Here is a 12936-nt window from a genome sequence, read left to right as displayed (position 1 = left end):
GCATGAATAATAACTCCAATTTTTATGACTTCTTGATTTTTGCAGTTTCAGGCCCTAATCATTTCTATCATTGTCTAACATGATTTTAATCCCTTTTTTAGATGAACCATTCTCTCTCTCTCTCTCTCGTGCGAGGGACATTATTAAAGTTTTATTCTCCATGTATATTGTTCTATGTCATCAAACCGTCTGAGGTTGTATGATGGCTTCCCAAACAGACATGGGAATGGGTTTTATGTTATTTAAATTACTTTCAAGAACTTTCACAAAACATTCTAGTTTTTGTAGCTCTTCCATTGTATCATATACTTGATTCAGTTATATCTACCCATTTATTATTCATTATATCTATTTATTTCAATTTTCAGCTATTTATATCTATACATTTTTATAAGTTTTTTTTGAGTTATATCATATGCCTACAATTCTATCCTTATTAAATTCCAGAAAATTTCCTTCTCCCCCCAATTTTCATAGTTTAAACTTGAACTTCTTCCTTTGTAACTTAAAGTATCCAACTCAAATTTAAAACACTCTGGTCAGTTCTGGTTACGCCATTTACCAGCTAAATGATCTCAGCAAGAAACATCTTATCTGAATCTTGGTTTCTCTATGTATAAAATGGTTACACTATCTATCTCATTTTACCTTTTTTTTTGCAAAGTGATATTGTTGGATGTAATAGAAAATTAAAAATAACTTGTTATTTTACCTGCCATCAATGGTTGCCCTTCTCTTCCTACAGGTGGGTGGATCATTGAACATGACTGTGGTTTTCGAATTTTAGAGTTGGTGAGCACCTTTAATCCCATACCCTGTAAAAATGGTGACTCAATAGGTTTGTAAACTTGAATAGACTATATAAAATATATTTTCCTTAGTAATGTCCCTAAGTAACCCCAATAGCCTTAATGTTATATTAGTTTCATGGAGATACCCAAACTCAATAAATATAAATAGAGTGGTAAAATAATAAACGTTATGGCTTATTAAGATTTTATTACTTATGGCCTTTTGCAAATAAACCAAATATAACAAAATTATTTCAATGAAATGGCAGAGGTTAGGTCTAGCCCTGGCTCTGACTTATCAACTGTTAGGCTAAACAATTCTAAACTATATGTATATATATATATATATATTTTTTTTTTTTTTTTACTAACATTAAAACATTCATAAGCTGGTACATTAATAAGTAATAAGGACTTTACCTTTAGGAAGTGATACATATCGTCTTCATCATAAGTTGGTAAGGGTATATAGATGGCTCCTTTATGAATGACATAAGGATGGCTACAACTTGCTTGTTCTTCTTCCTGCTGGTCCATATTTTCAGGGAAATCAGTAAAATCCTTCATAGTTAGCAGATTATATACCTGTAACAGTGGAGAGATTAAAGACAGAACTTTAACCTGTTTTTCTTTTGAAATATCCAGGGAACTGAGAGAAATATGATAATCATCAATCCTTTCTTTTCTTTTCTTTTTTTTTAAGATTTATTTATCTGAGAGAGAGAGAGTGCACATAGGAGCGGGAAAGGCAGAGGGAGAGGGAGAGAGAATCCCAAGCAGACTCCATGTTAAGTGCAGAGCCCAATGTGGGGCTGGATCTTACGATCCTGAGAACATGACCTGAGCCAAAACCAAGAGCTGGATGCTTAACTGACTGTGCCACCCGGGTGCCCCCATCACCAATCCTTTCTTGAGTACCTTCAAGTAGTTGGTACCTTAGAGAAAAGTTAAAATTGTTGTTTGTTTATTTTTAACAGTGTTTTTTTTTGTTCTAATGATATAAAACCTATCTGGGAAAATGTTTCCAAGGAATAATAAAAACTGAAATTAACAAGGATTAATGAAAATTTCACTCTAGAGGTAAAACTAGACCAAATATAGGAAGGAGATCTAAATTGTCTCTGTGTTTGATGAATACTTAATACTCCGACAAATTTAGGTAGGATTATTGCAATCTATTAACCTTCTATTTCTATATGGCTTTGTTCTTTCTTTCTTTCTTTCTTTCTTTCTTTCTTTCTTTCTTTGACAGAGAGATAGAGAGATAGCACAGATAGGCAGAGTGGCAGGCAGAGGGAGAAGCAGGCCTCCGCTGAGCAGGGAGCCCGATGCAGGGCTCCATCCCAGGGCCCTGGGATCATGACCTGAGCTGAAGGCAGACGTTTAACTGACTGAGCCACTCAGGTGCCCCGGCTTTGTTCTTGTATAGAAGAACCACATAGGTACGTAAATGAATATATATCATCTATATTCAATAGAACAATGTCTACACGATTGCAAACACAGGTCACTTTTTTTTGAACAAGGATGACTTAAAGAACCAAGAATCCATAGAGTGGAGCCAAGAGGCCTGGATATTTATTTCCTAAGCTGGAGTAAGACAAGTCCTAATTAAAGGACTTTGAACCTTTGGCTGGATCTCAGAATTGCCATGGACCAATAACTCCCATGTGACTTTGTTTCCCCTTTTGAACAGGAGTGTTAGTATGCTAGTTCCACCATTGTACGCTGGATGTGTGGAGGTAAATAACTTAAGTACACTTTAGTTCAAGGTCTTCATATCTAGAGGAATTGTACTTGAGGAACTACACCCAAGAAACATCATCTGCCCCTGGACCTAATTTAAATGATGAAGTTCAACCTTTGAGCTGTTGCTATTGGGGAATGAGACATTTAGGAGTTTGGAAGGAAAGTGAGTGTATTTTATCTGTGGGAGGGTCATAAATCATTGGGAGTTAGAGGACAGGCTGTGAAGACAACCTCCAAAATTGCCCCCAGTAATCTCTACTTCCTGGTATTCATGCTCTTGTGTAGTTTCTCCTATAATGAATAGGGTTGACATCTATAACTAATAAGATTTTGTGGAAGTGATAGTGTATAAAGTCCAAGCCCAGGTCATAAAATGTACTGCAGCTTTAGCTTCTCTCTCAGATCACTTGCTCTGGAGGAAATCACCTGCCATGTTGTGGGGACACCCAGGCAGCCCTATGGAAGAGTCAGTGTGGTGAGGAATTAAGGCCTCCTGACAATAACTATATGAGTAACACATCTCAGAAGTAGACTTCCAACCTCAGTCAAGTCTTCAGATGACTGAAGCCCTAGCTAACACGTTGACATGTGGACTGACATGAGACATCACAAGCCAGTACCACCCAGATAAGTCACTTCAGGATTCCTAATCCACAGAAAGTGCATATGATAATAATTGTTTATTGTTTTAAACCACTAAGTTTGGGGAAGATTGTTATACAGCAGTAGATAACTAACCACAAACACCCTTCAAACTTTATCTATTTACTTTGTTCTTGAGTAGGAGAACCAAATGGTCACATAAATGAGCATGCATCCTCTATATTGGGTGAATGACTATTTTTCAGGTTATTGTCAAAGCAAGTGATTTAAAGATTTAAAAAATTTTAAGAACCCAAATCTCGTTATGTTCATAATCCTTTCTTACCTCTATAATATTCAAAGCTGTGTAATGCAACTGAAGCAACTATTAAATTTATATAATGACACAAAATAGGATAGACATAAAAATATTGAAAAGTAGACTGAATTCCTTCAGCACAAGCTGAAAAACAGCTTAGAATAGACTACCATAAATACAGAGTATAAGAAAAAAATAAGGGCGCCTGGGTGGCTCAGTTGGTTAGGCTCTTGATTTCATCTCAGGTCATGATTTCAGGGTCCTGAGATCAGGCCCTGTGTGGGGCTCTGTGCTCAGTGCTAAGTCTACTTGAAATTCTCTCCCTCTGCCCCTCCCCCTGCTCCCTCTCTTAAATAAATAATCCAAAGAAAGCACCCAGGAGAAAATTCCCTACTTTTCAGGTTAACTTCCTCATGCCATCTTCTAATTCAAATAGAGAACTCTAGTCAGAGAAATATGTCTTTTATGTAATAATTATTATGCCAAGAGGAGATATTTTGACCTGTCATAAAAGACAAGTTTGAGAAAAATTTTGATTATACCCTCCATTCTGAAGAATGTTAATTTTGATGATTGGAAAGAGGATAGTGATTCTTGATATATTTATCTTACAGTTTTAAAATTTAATACATATCGGGCTCCTGGGTGGTGCGGTTGGTTAAACATCCTTCTCTTGGTTTTGGCTCAGGTCATGATCTCAGGATTGTGAGATAGAGCCCCGTGTTGGGCTCAATGCTTAGCAGGGAGTCTGCTTGAGATTCTCTCTCTCCTTCTCCCTCTGCCCCTCGCAGTTGTGTGTGAGCATGTTCTCTCTCTCTCTCTCTTTCTCTCAAGATGAATAAACAAATCTTTAAAAAAATATAATACATATAAATGAATTTTGAGTAGATACTAGAACAAAACCAGAAGGAACTTCATATTACTGATTTATCCTCCAATATTGATAAGTAATAATAACTCCCAAATAGGCAAGTTATGATGAAGAAAATAAAGATCAACATGATACACCAAATATTACCACTATGAATTAATACAATTCTAGAAAAAAAAAAGAAGAGACTTAAAATTTTAGTTAGTCTGTGATTCATCAAAGCTGATAGAGATGTTGTAGGTAATTTTTTTTTTAAGTTGAAAATAATTTGTGAATCACTTTCAATTTCATAGACCACAAGAACTCTAGAAATAAAAATAGTTAGATCTGCTGGGAGGTACATGACTTATGCTTGTAAATATCAATTTTTATAAAAAGCTAACTTAGTCAATTGACCAAAAATGATTTTTTTAGGTATGATCTATATTATCTAATACTTTGGGAACTTTTTCTTTTTTCTTTATTTTTAAAGGATTTTCTTTATCTATTTGAGAGAGAGAGAGAGCAAAAGAGAGCCCAAACAGGGGGTAGGCCAAAGGGAGAGGGAGAAGCAGGCTCCTTGCTGAGCAAGGAGCTGGATCCGGGCTCAATCCCAGGACCTGGGATCATGATCTGAGCCGAAGGCAGACGCTTAACTGACTGAGCCCCCAGGTGCCCCATTTTTAATTCTTTTTTAAATAAGAGCATCACATAAGTGGTGAATCTTAAAACACGTAGCTTTCATTAATATCATTGTGAAGCATGAGTAACTGAGATTTAGATTTGATTCTCTAGAGAAAAAGAAGTTATGTCAGGGAAGAGATCAAAGCTTGTGGGCAGTTTCAGAAGCTCAGCTATGTCATTTACTTCTGGTAATCTTGCACAAATCTCTCAAACATTCTCTTAGTTTCCACATCTTAAAATGTGTCTGTGAAACAGTGAAAACAATGGATCGTGGATCACCACATCAAAAACCGATGATGTATTATATGGTGACTAACATAACATAATAAAATTAAAAAAAATTATAGAATAAGGAACTTCTTATATATGTCATATATATAATGAGTATATATCTCATATATCTATATGATGAATGAAAACCATTTCACTTAGACTGCAGGCCAGAGGTGATCCTCAATTTAAATTCAGAACTATAATTTATAAGATATAATCATAGAGTACACTTTTTTTTTCAAATATATGTCTTTTTTATTGTGGTGAAAAAACACATAAAATTCACCATCTTAACCATTTTAAAGTGTATAGTTCAGTAGTGTTAAGTATATTCACGTTGTTGTGAAACAGATCTCCAGAACTTTCTCATGTTGCAAATCTGAAACTATGCTCATTTAAAAACAACTCTCCTTCCTCCCCCACCCTTGGGAATGACTAAGGCAGTGTCAGGGCATTCATATTTTTGTTCCATTGGAGGGATCAAGTTCAACTTAGGCCCCTGAAAGGAAATAAGCTTCTCTCTAATAGGAGAGTAGTTTAAATCCTTGTATCGCCATGTCTGGGCGTGAGCAATAGTAGTTCAGAATAGATTGAAGCATCATAAAAATAGAGAAGTCATGGCAGATTTTTTTTCCCAGAGAATATTGGAAGGAAAGTAACCTTTTAGTAATGAAATTTGTGAAGGCTTTGTCATTTAAAATCTGAATTCTGAATTTAAAACAGACTCAGAAATACTTCTGAAATTAGTAATTTGCACCATGAGGTTAAAACTGCAGGATAGTATAAGAAAAGAACAAGATGAGCAAGCTATGAAAAAGGTTGAATTTAGACAAATTGTGAACAGAGTTGGTTCTTTTAACTAATAGAGTTAAGGATTTTCCATACATCTTTATGAAGAACAAACTGGTAATTAATAACATAACTACAATGTATGGTTAAAATAGTTTTATTATAAATACTTGTGAATTCATTGAGTATATAAAGAAATTCTTTTCAATTATTGGCTGAGTTACTTGCATTACCTTTTTTGTGATGTCTTCATGAAGTAAATAAATTCTTTTCAATTATTGGCTGAGTTACTTGCATTACCTTTTTTGTGATGTCTTCCTTATATTATTATGTAGAGATCCTTTTCCAAATGATGCACAAATTAAAATATCAGGAAAGAAAAATCAGATAAACATATAATGTTTTAAGACACTCATCCATTTCTATAAAGGTGTTATATGTTCCATTATTGTAAGAAAATAGAAAAACAGGCTATATGATGTGTTGAAGGGAAATAATGCACACGTCGGTCCATTCTCTGTATCAAACTATCCCTATATAAATATTGGGATAAATGATATTTGAAGTTGGCAGCACTCTTTAACATTTAATTCAAACAATTGTTATTTTTTTATAAAGATTCTATGTATTCATTTGAGAGAGAGAAAGAGAGAGCACAAGCAGGGGGGAGAGGCAGAGGGAGAAGCAGATTCTCTGTTGAACTGGAAGCCAGAAGTGGGGCTCGATCCCAGGACCTGGAGATCATGACCTGAGCTGAAGGCAGATGCTTAACCAAATGAGCCACCCAGGAGCCCCCACAATAGTTAATTGTTGAGAGTACTAATTAGTACCTTCTTTCAAATTAAACCTCCTCCAGAAAGGGGAACCCTCCTACACTGTTGGTGGGAATGCAAGCTGGTGCAGGTAGGTAAGCGTCTGCCTTCGGCTCAGGTCATGATCTCCAGGTCCTGGGATCAAGCCCCACTTCTGGCTTCCAGCTCAGCGGGGAGTCTGCTTCTCCCTCTGCCTCGCCCCCCTACTCGTGCTCTCTCTCTCTCTCAAATGAATAAATCAGTATGGAGGTTCCTCAAAAAGTTGAAAATAGAGTTACCCTTTGACCCAGCAAATGCACTACTGGGTATTTACCCCAAACATACAAATGTAGTGATCTGAAGGGGCACATGCACCCCAATGTTTATAGCAGCAATGTCCACAATAGCCAAACTGTGGAAAGAGCCCAGATGTCCATCAACAGATGAATGGATAAAGAAGATGTGGTATATATACACAATGGAATATTATGCAGCCATCAAAAATTGAAATATTGCCATTTGCAATGACGTGGATGAAACTAGAGGGTATTATGCTAAGCGAAATAAGTCAATCAGAGAAAGACAAGTATCATATGATCTCACTGATATGAGGAATTTGAGAAACAAGACAGAGGATCATAGGGGAAGGGAGGGAAAAATGAAACAAGACAAGACCAGAGAGGGAGACAAACTATAAGAGACTCTTAATCTCAGGAAACAAACTGAGGGTTGCTGGAGTAGAGGGGGGTGGGAGGGATGGGGTGGCTGGGTGATGGACATTGGGGAGGGTATGTGCTATGGTGAGCCCTGTGAATTGTGTAAGACTGATGAATTAAAGACCTGTATCCCTGAAACAAATAATACATTATATGTTAATAAAAAATAAATTAATTAAACCTCTTCCAGTATAGTTTCAATATGGAAAAACAAAAATATAATTGATGTTTTACTTTTCCAGCCTGATAGAGAAAGGAACTATTAAAAAAAAAATCATGGGGTGCCTGGGTGGCTCAGTTAAGCGTCTGCCTTTGGCTCAGGTCATGATCCCACGGTCCTGGGATCAAGTTCTGCTTAGGGCTCCTTGCTCTGCAGGGAGTCTGCTTCTTCCTCTGCCCCTCCTCCAACTCATTCTGTCAATTTCTCTCTCTCTCAAATAAATATATAAAATCTTTAAAAAAAATCATAGTTATGGAGCAAATCCCAACCATTGTTAAGTTTAGCTCTGGGTCGAGGTGGAGTTTGGTGAAGTATTTGCCTTAATTTCAGTTAATTACAAGAATGCTCATGGGTTCTTTTTCCAGTGATTTAAATCCTGACATGATTTAATTAAGATAGAAAATAATCCTGTTTCCTTTCCCCCAACTTATTCATGAAGTGCGCTCAAAATCATGTGTGAGTTCACAGTTTCATGCCTGCAGCACACACAGTAAGCATCCTCGTTAAGTGTCGAAGGGAGAGAGCCTTTCCTGAGGGAAGAAAGCCTAGTGCAGAGTCCGGCATAGGAAAAAAAACCAGTCCATCATCTTTTTCCTCGCTGGTCTCCATGATACTTAACTCTCTTCTCTGCAATACTAAGATTAAAGACGACCACTTCACATTTATTGTTAGGGTTAAAAAACAGAATGAAGCTTAGATTTGCAGAAGTTTCTAATTTAAATGTCAGATAGAAGAAACACACTGAAGTGAAAAAAAGTGTGCCTTAGGAGGCAATCCAATTTATCTGTTGACTGTGTTGAATAAAAAAAGTTAGAGTTCATAAGGAGAGCATCTTTTGTGTCCTTGTTATAAAGGGATAATGGGAATAACATCCCATTTGTGAACTGTCACTGACATGTGAAGCTAGATGTGTTGGGAAGGATATGGGGGAGCAAACTTAAGGATACTCACTGTCTCTTAGCTGTATAGGCACAGCATGTGTCCCTGATCTGACGATGTTCCCCTTAGTCATGATCTGAAATGAAAAATCAACAAAAAGCAACCTTTCTGAGCCTAACACACTTCTCAACTTCTTACTCCCCACATGACCTGCTTTGGGTTCTTGAATCTCTGCTAGAGAGAATGAACTGCATAAAAATGAAAGAATCAAGGGGAACATGCATGAGAAAGGAAGATGGTGGGGCACTGGCGAACCACTTTTCCTGGTCCGTTAACCACTTTTGTCTACTGATAAACTCCAAATATATTTCTTGTCCTTATTCTTACCAGGTAATAAAAAATGAGCTCCTTTGGCTCCCCAGTGGCCTTCCCATTGAGTATATAGTATGCCTTGATAATCTGAGTTTGGCCACAGGGCAGGGTACCAGCCACACGTTCCAGGTGAACATAATTCCCATGTAAGGAGAAAGCATGCTTTGCAATGTGCTGAGCTGCCTGGTGTTCCTCTCGTAGCCATACAGAGTTAAAACACAAGTCAGGTTGTGTATGGTAGGCCTGGTAAAACAGAAAAACAAAGAATCAATATCATCTTGAAATTCTTCATTTTAGCTTCCCATCAAAATGAAGAGTTAAAATTTTGTGTCTTCCCTTCTAACATATACTATGCATCATCCTCACCCCTGTTGACCACCAAAGAAACAAATGATCACCTTCCCAAATTGCAGTGATTAAAGGGAAATAATCTACCCATTAATCTCCTTTGCCCTGATTCTGCTAAATCATCACTGATTTATCTTTTCTTCTGTGGCTCAAGGCCAGAGGAACAATGATGTCCCAGTGAGAGTGGTAAATAATCATAGTAAGCAGAAAAGGAAATCTTTAGATAATAGAAGTCCCATGTAAGTTGGTTTAATTAAAATTATGTTATATACATTAATGTAATATTTTAAACTATAAGGGCTTCAAAATTGTTTATAAATAATCCCAGCAAATTATCATCTATGCTTCTTATCATTATTATGACTTGATTTTCAAGGCCTTGTAGTTTCTGGACCTTTAAGCCTTACCGATGTTGTTTAGCAGATAATTCCATTTATTTCCCCTGCAGTGGTTGCTCTTTAGCTATTTTATGGATACACTTATTTTCTTTTTCTGGATTTACTAGGTTTATTTTGGGGACCTTTCTATTTGCTCTCATGATAAAGTTCCTGTTTTTTTTTTATTATTGCTTTTAAGTATATAATACTAATAATTTACAGCTCTGTTAACTCTATCATTATAGAGTTTCAAATATAAGGACACTCCACTTATCTTTTCAATCTTAGGGAAGAGCAGGTATCTATTACACAGAAAACATTAAGCATCATTCCATATTTTAAATTGAATTAACATTTGAACTTTGGGAAATGGAAATAATTTAAATGCTGTTTATCTAAGGTGGAATCAATAAATCATTGTCTTTCACCAATTCTTTGTTGGAAATTACAAGCATAAAATCTTTTTGGTTGTAGAAATCTTTTGATCATCATCATTAGGCAATATATATTAAGTGTGTGTGGGGGTTCTGATCACTCTTCAAATTATCTGAGTGGACAAAGAAAAAACAACATTAAACAAATTACATGAATTACTTACCCATTGAAGAACTGATATGGTTCAGAACCAAATCCTATAAGATTTTTTTTTGCATAATACATAAAATTTTAAAGATAATGCTAATGAATTGATCAGACACTCTGACAGTATCTCTTCTACCATTTTTGTTGTTTTTAATTAAATTTTTAATTCCTAAGTTTATCCCTAAGTTAGACAGCTTCTTAGTTCTCTCTCTCAAATACAATATGTGTGCTTCTTCACTTCTGAATAAATGATTGTTATACTAAGGTTTCTCTTTGTCCTCAGTTTTTTTTTTCCTTTCATACTTACCATGACAGAAATTTTGTTAGCCAAAATATTAGTAGTATTGATTGAAAACTGAACAAGACCCTGGTCATTGGTAGTTGCATTGTAAAGATAATTTGCTTCATTTGCAGAGATAAAGACAAGTTTATTGGGGATGGGCACATCTTTCCCATCCACCAGAAGCACCTAAAGAAGAAAAGAATTTGATAAGTTATGTGGATAATATTCAGAGAAGGCAGAACTCATGGAAACAAATTCCTTTGCTACCATAACTGAAAGAAAAGCAAAAGCAAATCCAGAAAACAACCCTTCTATATTTACTACAAAATTTATTTTTTTTCCTATTTGTATCCGCATGTCTTTCACCTTTTCTCCTTTTTTTTTTTTGATCCTCAGGTCTTTTGCATCTCCTGAAACAAACCACATAAACTGTCCCACGAAAAGTGTTTCTTTTTGAGAAAAATTATAAGTAATTTTAAAGAAATAATTATGGAATGGATAAATAATTATAAATACTTATAAAAGGGGTAAAATTATTAGTTAAAATTAAAAGGTATACCTTTAAAAAAAATTTTATTATGTTATGTTAGTTACCATACAGTACATCATTAGTTTTTGATGTAGTGTTCCATGATTCATTGTTTGCGTATAATATCCAGTGCTCCATGCAATACAAGCCCAAGTATGAAAATAATTTAATAATAATGGCCATAAAATGTACACAATTATAGTTCCTATGTCTAGAAATAAAATTACACATATCCAGTCTAGACATATGGGAAGAAAAAGAAAAAAGAGAGAGAGGGAAACAAACCATAAGACAAGTCTTAACGATAGAGAACAAACTGAGGGTTGATGGAGGATAGTGGGTGGGGGATGGGCTAGATGGGTGATGGGTTACGGAGGGCACTTTGATGAGCACTGAGAGTTATATGAACAAAATTCTATTCCTGAAACCAATATTACACTATATGTTAATTAACTAAAATTTAAATAAAAATTTGAAAAAGAAAAAAATAAAAACAAAACCACTTATTTTTTTCTAAATAGAACAGCAGGTATAAAGGAGGATACTGGTAGCCATAAATTGAGAATCATTTGTGAGAAATTCTCTTAAAATTCTGAAGCTGGCTGGATATCGGTAGAAATATATTTATTGTCAAATGGGTGGTAGAAAGGTTTGCCATAATAATTAACTCATATCACATTAAGCATCTTCATTAGCTGTATGTTCTAAAAATAATACCTCTGATTCTCAAAATACTATAGTATGTGATTGCACATTGTATCAGTGATATTTTCAAAGGAAAGTAGTTTTGCTTGGCTTCATGGTTTGGGTCATGTTAATTAACTGATATCATTAACTAGTTATAGGCTACATCATTGTGCCCTGAAGATAGGTACAACTGGATACTTCATTACTTGTGAATTGCAATATACTCTACCTGTCCAAAGAAGGGGATTCCTCGTCTAAAGTGTGAATCCACTTTCACAAACTTGAGTCTGGTTACAATGTTTGTGATTTCACTGGTCCCATTTCCAGTAAATACTAGGTCTAAAAATATGTAGAGAAGAGTAAGTACTCTTGGAAGTTACTAGTACCAAAATTCATTTCCTTCCACTTTCCTATGACCCTTATTTTGTTATGGAAAACAAACCAATTTTTATTGTTTCACTGCCTGTATTAACTTAGAGTGCAAACCTGTTCCCTCTTTTCTGATCTTGGCTTCCACTTTAAGTTGCATTTTATAACCCATATTTTTAATCTGGAGTACATTTGATTTTACTTCTTGGGTGATGCAGCCATTGCTGTTGAGCTGAGAGAAATAAAAAAAATTGATAAATGCCATACTAAGACAATAGTCACTAAATCTATTATTTTCCTTCCGATGCCAACACAACTTCTTTGGGTTAAACATGTTAACTGACCTTCAGGAATTTAATATTCACATGTGTTTTATATTCTCTAAGGGTTAGACATCAAAATGAGAATTTTATTGACCAGGAATAGAAATTATTTTTCCTTTTTGGTGGTAAATATTTTGGGATAAGTTTACTCCAATGTCCTCTTTCCAGTGAGTAAAATGGGGTAGCTCAATGGCTGTCAACAATGATAGCCTCTAGAGAGAAAACTGTAAACTAACCTGTTGAGTGAATTTCTCACAGAACTCTGGCTTCTGACAATAAGTGGGATGAAATAATTTTCTGCACATGCTTACAGTTGCAAGTCCTGGGACAGGTTTCCCGTAGGTGTATCTGTCACATAAGAAATACATCAGGAACTGAAGAAAGGTTTCTACATTTTCCACCACCAACCCATCACAGGTCAAA

At 35.5% G+C, this 12936-nt stretch overlaps 1 protein-coding gene across 1 annotated transcript in view; it reads right to left on the bottom strand.

The window, feature by feature from the left end:
- LOC110580768 (PZP alpha-2-macroglobulin like) overlaps positions 1-12936 on the bottom strand; it is a 46518-nt gene that overhangs the window by 18931 nt on the left and 14651 nt on the right. Inside the window, 9 exon segments of the mRNA XM_044915222.1 lie at positions 713-815; positions 1212-1376; positions 3469-3485; positions 8716-8779; positions 9031-9258; positions 10630-10791; positions 12051-12160; positions 12308-12422; positions 12750-12861. Coding sequence (XP_044771157.1) covers positions 713-815; positions 1212-1376; positions 3469-3485; positions 8716-8779; positions 9031-9258; positions 10630-10791; positions 12051-12160; positions 12308-12422; positions 12750-12861 — 1076 coding nt within the window.

This window comes from Neomonachus schauinslandi, chromosome 5 (assembly GCF_002201575.2).
Source record: "Neomonachus schauinslandi chromosome 5, ASM220157v2, whole genome shotgun sequence".
Taxonomy (NCBI): Eukaryota; Metazoa; Chordata; class Mammalia; order Carnivora; family Phocidae; genus Neomonachus; species Neomonachus schauinslandi.
The sequence above is the reverse complement of the archived record's forward strand: the minus strand, read 5'-3'. Positions and strand labels throughout refer to the sequence as shown.